Genomic DNA, 17,446 nt, shown 5'->3' on the forward strand with positions numbered 1-17,446 from the left:
CCCAGACTATTCCAGGAAATTCAAGAGGAAGGAACACTTCCAAGCTCCTTCTATGAAGCCAGTATCACCCTAATACCAAAACCAGATAAAGATAACACAATGAAAGAGAATTACAGGCCAATATCCCTTATGAATATAGATGCCAAAATCCTCAACAGAATTCTAGCAAATCAAATCCAGCAGTACATCAGAAAGATCATACACCATGACCAAGTAGGATTTATCCCAGGGATGCAAGGTTGGTACAATACTCGCAAGTCAATAAATGTGATACAACACATAAACAAATTGAGGGATAAAAACCACAGTCATATCAATCGATGCAGAAAAACCATTTGAAAAAATCCAACACCCTTTCTTGATAAAAACTCTCACCAAGGTAGGAAAAGAAGGATCATACTTCAACATAATAAAAGCCATATATGACAAACCCACAGCCAACATCATACTCAATAGGCAAAAACTAAAACCATTTCCCCTAAAAACAGGAACAAGACAGAGATGCTCACTCTCGCCACTCCTGTTCAATATAGTGCTGGAAGTACTAGCCATTGCGATCAGAGAAGAAGAAGAAATAAAAGGCATCCAAATTGTAAAAGAAGTAGTAAAACTTTCCTTATTCACAGAAAGGATGATACTGTACATAGAAAACCCTAAAGACTCCATCAAAAATTATCCTACCTAATAATAGACAAATATGCAAATTGACCATACCTCTGACACACCCACAAGCCACACCCACTGTCCAATCAGAGCGAGTATGCAAATTAACCCAAACCAAGATGGCTACAGCCACAGAGAGCAAGGTTTCCTAGGTAACAGAGGAAGCCAAGCTTTCCACCTGCCCTTGCCAGGCCTAAGCCTCCACTCAAGCTACAAAGTTTCAATTATAGAAGGTAAACAAATTCAAACAAATGGCGGCAGAATGGAGCTTGAGAGAGCAGGCCAGGATTGCCGCCGGCAACAGGGAAAGCAAAGCTTTCCGCACAACCTGGCTGGTCCCACCCACTTAAGGCAACAAAGTTTCAATTATAACCCCAACAGAAATGGCTGCCGGCCTTCTGAGGGAGCCCCAGGCTTGGCTCTGCTCCAGGCTACAAAGTTTCAATTGTAGAAGGAAAATAAATTCCAGATTCCAGGACCTCCGCTTGGGTTGCCAGGGGGTGTGGCAGGCCTGCAAACCACCACAGGCCCCTCGCTCAGGCCACCCCATGCCTCAAGGGAACCCCCACCTGATCTGGGACACCCTTCAGGGAAAACCAGCTGGCCCCCACCCCTGTACCAGGCCTCTATCCTATCTAATAAAAGAGTAATATACAGATTGATCATCACTGCAACACACAATATAGCTACCCCCATGTAGTCAAAGATCCTGCCCCATGTGGACACAAGATGGTCACCACAAGATGGCCAGCAGGAGAGGGCAGTTGGGAGGCATCCAGCCTGCAAGGGAGGGCAGTTGAGAAGGACCATGCCTGCAAAGGCGGGCAGTTGGAGGTGATCAACCCTGCAGGAGAGGGAAGTTAGGGGTGACCAGGCCGGCAGAGGAGGGAAGTTGGGGGCAAACAGGCTGGCAGCAGAGTGGTTAGGGGGTGATCAGGCTGGCAGGCAGAAGCAGTTAGGGGCAATCAGGAAGGCAGGCAGGCAAGCAGTTGGGAGCCAGTAGTTCTAGATTGTGAGAGGGATGTCCCACTGCCCGTTTAGGCCCGATCCCACCAGGATCGGTCCGAAACGGGCAGTCGGACATCCCTTGAGGGGTCCCATATTGGAGAGAGTACAGGCTGGGCTGAGGGACAACCCCCCTCCGTGCATGAATTTCGTACACCGGGCCTCTAGTTAGACAATAAATGAATTTGGCAATGTAGAAGGATAAAAAATTAATGCCAAGAAATCTGTGGCATTTCTATACATGAATAATGAACTTATAGAAAGAGAGACTAAAAAAAAAAAGCAATCCCATTTACCATCGCACCAAAAAAATTACGATACCTAGGAATAAACTTAACTAAGGAGGTAAAAGACCTATACACAGAAAACTACACGACACTGAAAAAAGAGATTGAGGAAGACATAAACAGTTGGAAGAACATACCATGTTCATGGATTGGTATAATCAACATCATCAAAATGTCCATACTACCCAAAGCAATATATAAATTCAATTCACTTCCCATTAAAATACCAATGACATATTTCACAGACCTAGAATAAACTTTCTAAAAATTTATCTGGAATAAAAAAAGACCCCGAATAGCTGCAGCAATCCTGAGAAAGAAGAACAAAGTAGGAGGGATCTCAATACCAGATATCAAGCTGTATTACAAAGCCACTGTTCTTAAAACAGCCTGGTACTGGCAGAAGAACAGACATATAGATCAATGGAATAGAATAGAGAAATCAGAAATTGACCCAAATCACTATGCTCAATTAATATTGGACAAGGGAGGCATAAACATACAATGGAGTCAAGACAGTCTCTTCAACAAATGGTGTTGGGAAAACCTGACAGATACATGCAAAAAAAATGAAGCTAGATAACCAACTTACACCATACACAAAAATAAACTCAAAATGGATAAAGGATTTAAATATAAGCTGGGAAACCATGAAAATATTAGAGGAATCCACAGGCAGCAAAATGTCAGAGGTATGCCGAAAGAACTTATGTACTGATACTACTCCTAGGGCAAAGGAAGCTAAAGAGAAAATAAACAAATGGGACTATATCAAAATAAAAAGCTTTTGCACAGCAAAGGACACCATCAATAAAACTACAAGAAAGCCCACTGCATGTGAGAACATATTCTCCAATGATATCAATGATAAGGGTTTAATCTCCAACATTTACAGGGAACTCATGCAGCTTAACAAAAAGAACATAAACAACCCAATCAAAAAATGGGCAACTGATCTAAATAGACACTTTTTGAAAGAAGACCGAAGGAAGGCCAAGAGACATATGAAAACCTGCTCAGTCACTAATCATCAGAGAGATGCAAATTAAAACAACAATACAGTATCATCTCACACCTGTCATAATGGCTATCATCAACAAATCAACAAATGACAAGTGCTGGCAAGGATGCGGAGAAAAAAGAACCCTCGTGCACTGCTGGTGGGAATGCAGACTGGTGCAGCCACTGTGGAGAACAGTATGGAGTTTCCTCAAAAAACTAAAAATGGAACTCCCATTTGACCCAGTGATCCCACTTCTAGAATATATCCCAAGAAACTGGAAACACGAATCAGAAAGGATATATGCACCCCTATGTTCATAGCAGCACAATTCACCATAGCTAAGATCTGGAAACAGCCTAACTTCCCATCAGCAGATGAGTGGATTAAAAAACTGTGGTACATGTACACAATGAAATACTACGCTGCGGTAAAGAAGAAAGAGTTCTGGGGACTCTTTCCCCCTCCCCACTGGGGAGTCTGTGCTGTGAGATTTTTTTCCCCCTTCCCCATGTGGGAGTCTGTACTTGTTCTTCAATAAATCTCCACCTTTGCTATACCAAAAAAAAAAAAAAAAAGAAGAAGAAAGAGTTCTTACCATTTGCAACAACATGGATGGGATTGGAGAGCATTATGATAAGTGAAATTTGCCAGTCAGAGAAAGATAAATATCACATGATCTCACTCATTTGTGGAATATAATGAACAATATAAACTGATGAACAAAAATAGATCTAGAGATAGAGAAACACCAATCAGAACGTCAAACCTCAGGGAAGGTGGGGGTTGTGGGAGTAAGGGGGAGAGACCAACAGAGGGACTGTGTGCATGCATATGAGCCTAATCAATGGACACAGACAACGGGGGGGGGGGGCATGAGTGGGGGGTGGGGCGTAATGGGGGAATAGGGACACATATGTAAAAATTAAAAAATTAATAAATAAAAAATTATAAGAAAAAAATATATTAAATCTAATCTATACAAGTGGTCACCATAACCTTAAGAGTAATTGTTTAATCTGACAAAGATTTTTAAATGAAACTAACTGTAGCCTGAAAATTATCATGGTAGGAAACAGAGAGGTTTCCTTCAAAAGTCGTAAAGATTGTAATTGAAAGTCAATATATTTGGCCTCTTGAACTAAAGTAAACAATTTGTGTGTTTGCCTCCCTAACAAAGTTTATATAAAGTTACAAAAAGAAATTGACAGCCAGTTTGAAATTAAATTGCCAGGGCCTAGAGCAAAGAATATCCTTACATGATATTATCCTACAATGTCATTATAATTTTTGATATTTTACAACAGCATATTATTATCCCCTAAAAAACTTACAAACTAATTCTCTGAATGTTTGGCAGCAATGTAAAAAAGGACGTGAAAGGATTTAATCCCTTTCAGAAGGAATTAAGGCACTGGGAAGGCACTTGAGCATTCTATATTGGCCTATCTTGACCTTTTGGCCAAGAAGGACCCTCCTTTTACAATCCAATTGCCCTCAGCTGTTGCCTGAGCTTTCTGTTCATGCTGAGGTTGAAACTTCATGGTGGCTGGTATCATGGATCTGTCTCTCGCCCAATGGTGTGAGCTGGGCCCTCCCTGGAGAAGAAACCTGAGTCCTCTGAGATATGTGATCAGTGTTGGGGCCCGCCAGCAGGTGAGGGGATCCCAAGACAGGAACTGGGCGAGGAGGGGGGGGGGCATAGGCTACCAAGGAGACAGAACTGAACCCCAAATCACCCTGCTTGGCCCCAGAGGATGGCTGGTTAGCCAGAGACGGGTAAGATTCCTCAGGGAAGAAACAACCTAAGACAGGCACAGTCGCAGAGGGGCCATCAGGAGAAAACGTGGAGATCAACAGGGGTGGGGCACAGACCCTCACCCCCTCAACCTTGAAGGGACATGAACCCTCACCACTTCTGAGGGAGGTCTCCTGCCCCCATGGCTGCTTCGCTTCCCACGCTCAGCTCAGATCGGTACCCAGGTAACAGACAGAGACTTGGCCGACAGCAGCTGCCCTATATCTATATCCAGCCTAGCACCGGGAATGCTCAGGGCCTACTCAAGAATGCAAATAATCCTTTCCACTAATATTTACAGGGTAAACTAAGATTGTTGTTAGAGTATTAAATTTGACAGTAAAATAGTAATCAAGTTTTCAGGTTAATTTATATTGGCTAATAGAAATAAGTGAACATCCAAGAAAATTTAAGTGTACTGGATAAAAAGCTGTTCCTAAAGTATTAACCCTTTGCACTCGCTTGCTTTTTTCTCGACTCCTTTATTCTACTTGGGATTTAATTTTTTAAATACCCTAGATTTTACAAAGCGTGGCAGTAGAATAAAAAAACTGGAGTTTCTTTTCATACAAACTTATTTATTTGGATTTTTTTATATTTCAAATTATTGATACATTCAAAGAGTATAAAAAGAGCTGCTACTGATGCTAACCATGTCGAGTCACACTCGACATCCGAGTGCAAAAGGTTAACTAAAATTTCTATTGGTAGTGCATCTCACGGTCAAATTGCTTAACATGAAATGAACCTAAAGCAGTCTTATTTTTGTGCAAAAAATTAAATTTAAAGTTATCAAGACGGCATTACAAAATTTACAAAAGAATCCATTAATTTTTTAAAAAAGGAGGGATAGTAGGGTAATATCATGTAAGGAAAAATAACCTGTAAGTAAATTACCTCTAGAAAATTTTTACTTTACAAAATTAATTTTCATTTCTAATGCTAACAGCAAGACACCCATGAAAATCACACATGGTGTCAAAATAAGCCAAAGGAAAATCGTTTGGGCAGAAATAAAAAGGATCCCAAGTCAATTTTATAGAAAATATTCCTTTATTAACTTTTGGTCTAGAATATGTTTGTATATTTTCAGAAAACTACTCCAAGACCATGGGGATTCCTGCAACAGAGAGGAGATTTCAGGTCTGTTCCAACCACGAGGACTAGAGGAGAAACAGTCCAGAGATGGAAGACGCTGACGACGCCTTGCCATGCTAGCAGTCAGCAGCTGTGCGTCAATGCAGGTTGCCCAGGACCAAACCAGAGAGGGTCGGACCTGCATTGCCACCATCTGTCCATCATCCAGATATCATTGCTGACATGTACACATAAGGAACTATTTGACATTGAAACTGGGTCTCAGAACTGTTGGACATTGAAATTGGGACTCAAACATTTTTTGTTATTATATGTTTATTTCTAGTCTGCAGTTGCAAGATTTTTTAAAGAAAAGAAATGGGGAAAAATAGATACAGAGACAAAGAAGCATTGAACAGACTGTCAAACTACAGCAAGAAGGCAGGGGAGGTTGGTGGGGGGGGGGCTGTAAGAGATCAACCAAAGGACTTATATGCATGCATATAAACATAACCAATGGATACAAGACACTGGGAGGGGTGCAGGTGAAGTCTTATGCTGGGGAGTAGGGGAGGCTGGGGGAAAAAGGATACATATGTACTACTATTTATAATACTTAAAACAATAAAATAAAATATTTCCTCTATTTAATTCCCTTTTAATATGTACGAATTTCATGCACCAGGCCACTAGTCTATATATATATAAAAGCCTAAGTGACTGTTATGACCGGATGACCAGCCAGTAGCTATGACATGCACTGACCACCAGGGGGAAGATGCTCAATGCAGGATCTGACCCCTGGTGGTCAGTGCACTCCCAAAGCCAACCTCCTATGGCCGGCCAACCTCCCGTGGTCCCTCCCCCGCGACCGGCCCCAATTGGTCCCAATTGCTGGCCAGGCCAAGGGACCCCACCTGTTCAAGAATTCATGCACCGGGCCTCTAGTTTGTTTTTTTTGTTGTTGTTGTTTTTTATAATGGCCATTCTAACAAGTGTGAGGTGATAGCTCATTGTGATTTTTACTTGCATTTTCCTGATTATTGGTGATGCTGATTCCCTTTTCATGCACCATATGCTTTTAAAAAATGTTTATTCAGATCTCTGTCCATTTTTCATCAACTTTTTGCTATTGAGTTGTATAAGTTCTTATATATTTTGGATATTAACCCTTTATCATATATATGATTTGCATATAGTTTCTCCCATTCTGTGGGTTACCTTTTCATTTTGTTGATGGTTTCTTTTGCTGTGTAGAAAACTCTAGTTTGATGTAGTCCCATTTGTTTCTTTTGTTGCCTTTTTCTTTGGTTTCAAATCCAAAAAAAAATCATTGCCAAGATCAATATCTGGAAGCCTACCATTAATGTTTTCTTCTAAGGGTTTTTTGGTTTCAGGTCCTATGTTCAAGTTCTTAATCCATTTTGTTACTTTTTGTGTATGGTGTAAGAGAGTGGTCAGTGCCTTTCTTTCTTTCTTTCTTTCTTTCTTTCTTTCTTTCTCTTTCTTTTTTTTTCTTTCTTTCTTTCTTTCTTTCTTTCTTTCTTTCTTTCTTTCTTTCTTTCTTTCTTTTTCTTCTTTTTTTGCATGTGACTGTTGTTTTCCCAACACCATTTATTGAAGAGACTCTCCTTTCTTCATTGTATATTCTTGGTTTCTGGTCATAATTTAATTGGCCATATCTGGATGGGTTTATTTCTGAACTCTATTCTGTTCCATTGATTTACACATCTGTCATTATACAAATACCACGTTGTTTTGACTAGTATACCTTTGTAATAGTTTAAATTAGGGAGTGTGATGTCTTCAATTTTGTTTTTTCTCAGATTGTTCTGGCTACTTTACATCCTTTGGGGTTTCATACAAGTCAAATTCTTCTTCAAATGAATAAAAGAAGAAAGAGAATCCATTCTCTACACTGCTGAACTGATAACTCTGGTGTGTGAGAACCAAGTAAGTGATATTCCAGCAGGGGAGTAGAGAAGGGGACTGGGATAGCAGTGACCTGGAAGATGGACTGGGAGACATGAGAAGAGATCCTAGAAACCGGAGAGGTGGTGAAAGGAAGAAGGTCAAGTGTTTAGTGGACAAGGGGTTTGGGATTCATTTTCAACTGTAAGTTTTATCTTGAGACCTGTGTCTATTATAACTCCCTTCCAATCTTTTATCCCACTCTACCACCACATACATATAAACACATCTCTTTCTCTCAAGAAGAGAGAGGAGTAGATATCTTAAAAGACCAGAGAGAGGCCTTAAGTAGACTGTTTTTAATTTTAGGACATGTGGAACACAAAAACTTTTATATATATTTCATTTGTAATCAAGGTTAGCAAGATAATTTAGGTGCTTTTATTAGTGCAAGTCAAATCTAGAGGCACTTTAAAATTTCCCACACTTGTCTAGTCCACTGAGGATCTCTTTGAGAATCCCATCAGGTCCAGCCACTGCCTTATTTATCTATACTCTGATTATACTGAAAGATTGACAAGGGACTCAGGCTGAGGATGGGGGTGGGGGAGACAGGATGCAATACCAGTACTTTCCCATATATACAATGGAATATTACTCATCCTTAAAGGAATGAAATGTTACCATGTGTGACAACATGGATGGACATTGATGGCATTATGCTAAGTGAAATAAGTCATTCAGAGAAAGAAAAATACCATATGATTTCACTTATTTGTGGAACCTAAAGAAGAAAATAAATGAAGAAACAAAATTGAAAGTGACTCATAGATACAGAAACAGGCTGATGATTGCCAGAGAGGAAGGGGTTTGAGGTGAAATGATTGAGAACTACAAATTGGTAGTTGCAAAATAGTCATGGGGATGTAAAGTATAGCATACGGAATGTAGATAATAATATTGTAATAACTATGTATGGTGTCAGATGGGTACTGGAAATATCAGGTGGAACACTTTATAAATTATATGTTTGTCTAAGCACTATGATGTACACCTGAAACTAATATAAAATAATATTGATGTCAACTGTAATTGAAAAATTTAAAAATAAAATAAAAATACATATGAATATACCTCTTGAAATATCAACCATACAGAGGAGACAAGTTTTAACATTATAATGTAAATACAGTGTTGGGCAAAAGTAGGTTTACAGGTATGAGTATGTAAAACACATTTTATTCTTATACTAGAAGCCCGGTGCACGAAATTCATGCACGGCGGGGGGTTGTCCCTCAGCCCAGCCTATACCCTCTCCAATCTGGGACTCCTAAACGGGCAGTCGGACATCCCTCTCACAATCCAGGACTGCTGGCTCCCAACTGCTTGCCTGCCTGCCTTCCTGATTGCCTCTAACCGCTTCTGCCTGCCAGCCTGATCACCCCCTAACCACTCTGCTGCTAGCCTGGTTGATCCTTAACTGCTCCCCTGCCAGCCTGTTTGCCCCCAACTTCCCTCCTCTGCCAGCCTGGTCACCCCTAACTGCCCTCTCCTGCAGGGTTGATTACCTCCAACTGCCCTCCCTTGCAAGCCTGGTCCCTCTCAACTGCCCTCCCTTGCAGGCCTGTCCCTCACAACTGCCCTCCCTTGCAGGCCGGGTGCCTCCCAACTGCCCTCTCCTGCTGGCCATCTTGTGGTGGCCATCTTGTGTCCACATGGGGGCAGGATCTTTGACCACATGGGGGCAGCTATATTGTGTGTTGCAGTGATGATCAATCTGTATATTAGTCTTTTATTAGATAGGAAAGAGGCCTGGTGCACGGGTGGGGGCCAGCTGGTTTGCCCTGAAGGGTGTCACAGATAAGGGTGGGGGTTCCCTTGGGGTGTAGGGCGGCCTGAGCGAGGGGCCTGTGGTGGTTTGCAAGTCGGCCACGCCCCCTGGCAACCCAAGGGGAGGCCCTGGTATCTGGAATTTATTTTCCTTCTACAATTGAAACTTTGTAGCCTGGAGCAGAGCCAAGCCTGGGGCTCCGGCAGCCATTTCTGTGGCAGTTAATTCACCTTCTACAATTGAAACTTTGTAGCCTTAAGCGGGTGAGCCCGGCCAGGGTGGGCGGAAAGCTTTGCTTCCCCTGTTGCCGCTGGCAACCCTGGCCTGCTCTCTCAAGCTCCATTCTGCTGCCATTTGTTTGAATTTGTTTACCTTCTATAATTGAAACTTTGTAGCTTGAGTGGAGGCTTAGGCCTGCAACGGCTATGGAAAGCTTGGCTTACTCTGTTACCTGGGAAACCTTGCTCTCTGTGGCTGTAGCCATCTTGGATTGGGGTTAATTTGCATACTCGCCCTGATTGGCTGGTGGGCGTGGCTTGGCTGGTGGCGTGGCTTATGTAGCAGAGTGATGGTTAATTTGCATATTACCATTTTATTAGAGAGGATTATTATGTATTATTTTCCATGCAAACAACTATAAACCTACTTTTGTCCCACCCTCTATAATCACTACTTTTCTTAATTTAAATTACATACATATACATAAATACAAACACACATACATATGTATTTACATAAACATACCCACACACACATATGCATATTACATATGAATTCTCTCTGAGTCTCAATTTCTTTATCAGTTAAATAAGGATAAAAATAGCCACCTCACAGAGTTTACACTCACCCACACCCCACATCTCTCTCTCTCTCTCCTATAAACAAAATGTTTAAGCTGCTCTTCAATAAAAATTATAAAATTTAATTCTCAAATACTCCAAGAGGGAATAATATGAAAGATGCTGTTTTTTTATAGTTACAATGAATTTTGAGTATTTATTACTTTTTAACATTTTCTTTTTAATCCTCACTGGAGTATATGTTGTTGGTTTTTTATCTTTATTATTAAGATTATTACAGATGTCCTCTCTTTTTTTCCCCCCATTGTCCCCCTCTACCCAGTTCACGTCCTACTCCAGGCCTTCACTGCACTATTGTCTGTGACCATTGGCAATGCATATGTGCATATAACTTATTTGATTAATCTCTTCCCATCCTAGCCCCTTTCCTCTGAGATTTGTTAATCTGTTTCATGCTTCTATGTCTCTGGATCTATTTTGTTCATCAGTTTATTTTGTTCATTAGATTTCACATATAAGTGAGAACATGTGATGTTTGTCTTTCTCTGACTAGCTTATTTTGCTTAGCATAATAATCTCTAGGTCTCTCCATGCTGTCTCAAAGGGGAAGATACCTTTCTTTTTCTTTATGCTGCAGAGTATTCCATTGTGTAAATGTAGCACAGCTTTTTATTCACTCATATACTGATGAGCACTTGCATTGTTTTCAGATCTTAGATATTGTGGATAACGATGTTATGAACATAAGGGTGCATATATTCTTTCTGAATGGTATTTTGGGATTCTTAGGATATATTCCTAGAAGTGGAATCCCTGAGTCAAACAGCAGTTCTATTTTTAATTTTTTGAGGAAAATCCATACTGTTTTCTATTGTGGTTGCACCAGTCTGCATTCCAACCAGTAGTGTACTAAGGTTCCCTTTTCTCCACATCCTCTCCAGCACTTGTCATTTGTTATTTATTTATTTATTTATTTATTTATTTATTTATTTATTTATTTTTATTCGATTAAAATTTATTTTAAAAGGTAAAGTTTTACATATCCTTTTAAAAAATGAAAATTCAAAAGTCTTAGAATTAAGCAATGAGTCTTCAATATTATAAAGCTATTTATAACAGTAATTAAAGTACTGGTAACATTTTACCCTTATAAAAATGTCACAGAATTCACATCACAACTTGGATCCTTAATGATTCAAGTTTCCTATCTTACAAAATAAAGGTCTGATCAGTTTAAAGATAAAATTCCTCTGGATGTGCCGTCCTCAAGGCTTCTAGTATCACTATCCATTAGCTCACACAGTAGGATAGCTGGCTGCTGTGGCGATTCCACAGTGGTTGCTCTGGTCTCTGACCATTTTTACGTAGCCATTCATGCCCCATCCTGAACCCCAGCTGTTCTTGACAATCCAAAATTTATTGTTCTTTGATTCTCCTCCTTCAGATCCATAGCTAACCACCAGAACACCGTGATCCAGGTCTTTGCTGCTGCAGTTTGGTTCATAATAGATGCCTTCATTATAGAACTGGAACGATGAATGGCCTGCATCTATAGCAACAGAGATGGGCCCCACAGTTGCCACTGCCTTCAGAAGGGCCTTCTCACGCTGAGGGATATCCACAAAGCCAGTGTCGTTGGCAGCAGAATACTCAGGTTTACAGTTGCAGGTATTTGATTCCCTTGCGATATATGGATAGGATTCCTCTGTGTCCAGGCCTTTGTTGTCCTTGACATACTGGAAGGCATTATCCATTAAGCCAACATTGCAGCCCTCATTGCCCTGAGCGTGAGAGCAGTCCACCAGGTTCTGCTCACTCGGCGAGACAAGTTTGCCAGTTTTCCAGAACATCTGTCCTTCAAGGGAACCAGTTGCACTAAAAGCCCAACAAGAACCACACTGACCCTGGTTCTTCACAGGAGTTACATAGCCTTTCTCTCTCCAATCCACAGATGAGGGGATCTGAGCAAAGAGAGATTCTCGGAATACCTTCCCATTCCATTGCTTCTGGTTTTGAAAGCCATTCATCACCTGCCTGAATTCTTCATTGGTCATGTCGCCAAAGGCATTCATTGACATGGTGAAGCCATGTTTCCTTAGGCTGTATTCCCAATTGTGCAGTTCGATCATTTTCATATTCTTCTACCCCACGGCTCTCCTCCATCCTTCTTCATTCTGCGGCGGCCACAGATGGGAGGCCGCACTCCTCTAAGGTCGACGGGCCCGTCTGTTATTTATTGATGGTAGCCATTCTGGCAGGTGAGAGATGATACCTCATTGTAGTTTTAATTTGTATTTCTCTGATGATTAGTGACATTGAGCATTTTTTCATATGTCTCTTGGCCATCTGTATGTCCTTTTTGGTGTCTATTTAGGTCAGTTGACCATTTTTAATTGTTTTATTGTTAAAATAAATATCCCCATTGTGAAAAAATGCTTTTTTCATATATTTTTTTTATTTATTTCAGAGAGGAAGGAAGAGGGAGAGAGAGACAGAAATATCAACGATGAGAGAGAATCATTGATTGGCTGCCTCCTGCACGCCCCACACTGGGGATCGAGCCTGCAACCCGGGCATGTGCCCTTGACCAGAATCGAACCTGGGACCCATCAGTCTGCAGGCCAATGCTCTATCCACCAAGCCAAACAGGCTAGGGTATTAAAAAATGTTTTTACTTAATGTAGTCATATTCATCTCAAAACCTCCAAATGTGTAAATAAAAGAGCCCAACATTAATTAGGGAATTAACACTTGAAAATCCAGGATATGTGTTATCATTAATTCAAGATAAATTTTGTCATATAGCTAATTGTGAGAAATCTTCTGTTGATGAAGAACAGTAGTTTAAACTTGGATGTTGGACTCATGGGTAGAAAAAAGAACTCCCTACAAAAAAAATACTGGGTACTTTCCATAATGTGCCAGACATTTGTTTTTGAAAACAATAGAGCTAAAGTATGTCCTAAGGAAAAGAATTCTCAAATGACTCAAGACATACCCTCACCAAGAGAAAGGGATCTGTTTTTGTTTATCAGTTTATGTTGTTCATTATATTTCATAAATGAGTGAGATCACGTGATATTTATCTTTCTCTGATGGGCTTATTTCACTTAGCATAATGCTCTCCAGTTCCATCCAGAGACAGAGAAACATCTATCAGAACGTCAAACCTCAGAGGGAAGGTAAGGAGGGTGGGGGTAAGGGGGAGAGATCAAGCAAAGGACTTGTATGCATGCACATAAGCCTAACCAATGGACACAGACAACAGGGGGTGAGGGCATGAGTGGGGGTGGGGTGGGGTGGGGTGGGTTGGGGGGTAATGGGGTGATAAGGACACATATGTAATACCTTAATCAATAAATTAAAAATATAATAATATTAAAAGAGAGAAAGGGAAAATGTCATTGTAGCACACACAGGACAATGAATTAGGAGATAGGCTCCATTCAGAGTTCTACCTTTAACTTGTTGTGTGACCTTACACAAATCACTTTGCCTTTCCATATCTCATGGTTTCCTCATTATAAAATGGGCATATTACAATCTGCTATGCGTGCACTTTTAAGGATCAGATTAGATTATATTCGGATTAACATGTTGCAAATGTAATCTATTGATAGATGATACAGTCCTTACTTTAGAATTAAGTGCTAATGATAACACAATCCTATCTAATAAAGAGGGAATATGCTAATTGACTGCCCAGCCCTCAAAGATAGTGGCATCCACAGCCAATAAGGAGGGAATATTCTAATTGACTGCCGCACCCTCAAAGATGGCGGCGCCCACAGCCAATAAGGAGGGGATATGCTAATTGACTGCCACGTTCTCAAAGATGGTGGTGCCCACAGCCACAAGATGACGGTGCCCACAGCCACAAGATGGTGGTGCCCAGTCCCCTCAGCCCTGTCAGAGTCCCCCAGTCCCCGCAGTCCCCCAGCCGCCCAGGGCCGGCTGGACGCGCAGGTAACCAGGGCTGGCCGAGGCTTGCGCTGCTGGCAGTGGCAGCAGGAGAGGTGTGATGGGGGCGTTGCCTTCCCCTGATCGCCAGGTTGCCTCCCACCCCTGAGGGCTCCCGGACTGTGAGAGGCAGCAGGCTGGACTGAAGGACCACCCCCTCCAGTGCATGAATTTTCATGCACCGGGCCTCTAGTGGTTTTATAAGCTTGTTTGAAAAGAGCTATGTTCCATTGGAAGTATTTAGTTTTACTAAATTCTCAATGAGCCTAATCTGTGTGTCCATTGTCTATAGGACATAGGATATGACGGAATTTTCTAGCAGTTTTTGTGGCTCTAAGAGGATTTTGAAAATCACAGCAAAGCTGAAATATGTTTATTAGGAAATCAGTTTAGAACATTTGAAATCTCAGTTCAAGGATCCTCATTGAACCTTCACTTTCTCAAGTACCTTGTTTTTCTGCATCAATCTCTCTCCAATGTAGAATCATTACCATCATCATTCAAGTTTTTGGCTATCTTAGAAAAAGCCTCTCTTCTTCCCACGTTCTCCTCCAGCTATTGCTCGATTTTTCAGCTCTTCTTCATAACAAAACTTTTTGAAAGAATTGTCTCCATATGCTGCTTTCATTTTCTGTATCTCACAATACCTCCAATATCTATAATTGCAAAAGTGCTCCTCTAGGTAACCTTTGTCTGGCTGACTCCAATGGTCACTTCTCTATTCTCATATGGCAACCTGCAAAAGCATTAAACACAATTGACTATGCCCTCTTCCTTGACATACTCTCCTCCTCTTGGCTTTGTGACCTCACATTCTTGATTTTCTTTACTTGGTTCTCTGGCTACTCCTTCTGAGTCTCTTTAAGAGGCTGTTTCTTCTCTACAGAGGAGCATAGAAACTAAGAGCAAAGACTGTCAATCCCTGCTGCCCAATATGGTAGTCACTAGTCACTTTGTGGCTATTACATTTAAATTAATAAAATAAAAGTAATTAATTAATTATTTATTTATTAAATAAATTTTAAATTAATAATAATAAATTATGAATTCAGACTCACTAACCTACACATTTCAATTTTTCAACAACAACACGTGGCTAGTGGCTAACATATTGAACAGTAAGACATAGAACATTTCCATCATTGCAGACACTTCTATTGGATGATCCTATCTAGACCATACTTCTAGAATTTGAATCCCATCTCTGCCACTCTACCAGCTGAGTTATTCAATCTTATAGACAAAAATTTCTGCCCTCATAGACTTTATGCTATCCCTACAATGGAAAAATATGACACACCTAAACTTTGGAAAGAGATCTATAAACATTAATAACTCTCTAAGAGATATTAGTAAGTGAAAAATGCAAGGTGCAGAATGGTATAGCTAGCTAGATGGCTAGATAGATACATAATATGATCTTGCTTAAATATGAAGATATGCATAGAAACACATATATTTATATTTATTAACAACTCTGGAGAGATAAAAAGGAATTTAATGGTCCCTTTGAGGAATGGGATTGAGGTCGGTAAAAAGACTAACTTTGCATTTTAAACCTTTATGTACTGTTTTGTTACATATATTATGTTTTATTATAAATAATTTTAAGTTTATATGTGTATGATTTTGCATTTTCTGGTTATCCATCCTATATAATAAAAGGCTAATATGCAAATCAACTGAACTGCAGAATGACTGGTTGCTATGACATGCACTGACCACCAGGGGGCAGACGCTCAATGCAGGAGCTGCCCCCTGGTGGTTAGTGTGCTCCCACAGGGAAAGCGCTGCTCAGCCAGAAGCCCTGAGCTGGGCTCACAGCTGGCAAACACAGCAGCAGTGGCGGGAGCCTCTCCCGCCTCCGCAGCAGCACTAAGGATGTCCAACTGTGGGGTGAGATCTATAAACATTAATAACTCTCCAAGAGATATTAGTAAGTGGGGAGTGGGCTTAAGCCATCAGTCAGACATCCCCTGAAGGCTACCCAACTGCAAGAGGGTGCAGGCTGGGCTGAATCCCACCCCCAAGTGCATGAATTTCGTGCAGCGGGCTTCTAGTTGTTGTATAATAAACTACCCCCAGAACATAGTAACTTAAAACAACAACCATTTTATTATATTTCATGAATCTTTAGGTCACAATTTTGTCAGGGCTCAGAAAGGAATACTTCTACTGCAATTGGCACTAACTAGGGTCATTCAGTGGCATTCAGATGGCTACTATGGAGGTTCCAAGACTGTTCCAATCACATATCTGGTGCCTTGGTAGAAATGGTTGAAAGTTTTACCTCAGCTCTTTCTGTCTCTAAATCTATCTCTGAAATTTTCCATATCTCTCCTGCAGAACAGTCAGATTTTATTATATGATGGCTCAGATTTTCAAGAAAATCACATGGAAACTACATGTTCTGTGGAGATTAGGCTTAGAACAAGCTTGATGTCACTTCTGCCATACTCTATTGATTAAAGCAGTTATAGGCGCCAGTCCAGATTTGGGAGAAAGGGGTTAGAGATGGACCCAGCCTCACTATGGGAAGACTATCAAAGAATCAGTTGCTATCTTTAATCCAATGCAGACATCAAGACTGCTGCCTTAATGCAAGTTATATCTTTGGTAATTCAGATTAAGACTAAAAATCATAATTGTTGATGGTTTAGGATGACTTGAATGGAGACCTAGGAAAAGAGGAATTGAAGACAAGGGTGTGACCCCTTTATACCAGAGGCTGTAGGAGGCCATTCATAGTTTCAGAGTGAGAAATCTCTTTAACTCACTCTCAAAACCATTTTGGTAGACTGACAATGCCCACTTCTATTGTCCTTCTTACCCCCTTTATCTCTCTCAAGGAAGTCAGGGTAAGAAGCTTTGTTCCTTAAATAAGGTCCATGTCTTTCTTGATTCTATGAATCTCCCTTCACAAAATAAAGAATGCATAGTAGAGTGTAGAGCCTACAGCAGGATTAAAGTAAATGCTATCAAATGACAGTCTACCCCACCCCACCCCCAGCACATTCTACTCTATCTTTTAAAGAAGGCTACATATACTTTAAGTCAAACACTATGATTGGTACTTTAATATAACTTTTCTTTTCATTATAAAAACACTGGTAC

The 17,446-nt window shown here is 40.7% G+C and overlaps 2 protein-coding genes across 2 annotated transcripts in view; both read right to left on the bottom strand.

Moving 5' to 3' along the window:
- The window catches only part of LHFPL1 (LHFPL tetraspan subfamily member 1), a gene marked incomplete at its 3' end in the record, with an annotated part of 84,258 nt that overhangs the window by 35,737 nt on the left and 31,075 nt on the right, over positions 1-17,446 (bottom strand). The window lies entirely within an intron of this gene.
- On the bottom strand, positions 11,376-12,572 carry LOC307095501 (procathepsin L-like). Its single transcript, XM_079764731.1, has one exon. The coding sequence runs from the start codon at positions 12,505-12,507 to the stop codon at positions 11,668-11,670; it is 840 nt and encodes a 279-aa protein (XP_079620857.1). The 5' UTR covers positions 12,508-12,572; the 3' UTR covers positions 11,376-11,667.

The sequence above is a fragment of the Cnephaeus nilssonii genome, assembly GCF_951640355.1.
Source record: "Cnephaeus nilssonii genome assembly, chromosome: X".
NCBI lineage: Eukaryota > Metazoa > Chordata > Mammalia > Chiroptera > Vespertilionidae > Cnephaeus > Cnephaeus nilssonii.

Excerpts from the sequence above, each read along its gene's own strand:
- LOC307095501 (XM_079764731.1), bottom strand. The coding sequence starts at position 12,507 with ATGAAAATGATCGAACTGCACAATTGGGAATACAGCCTAAGGAAACAT.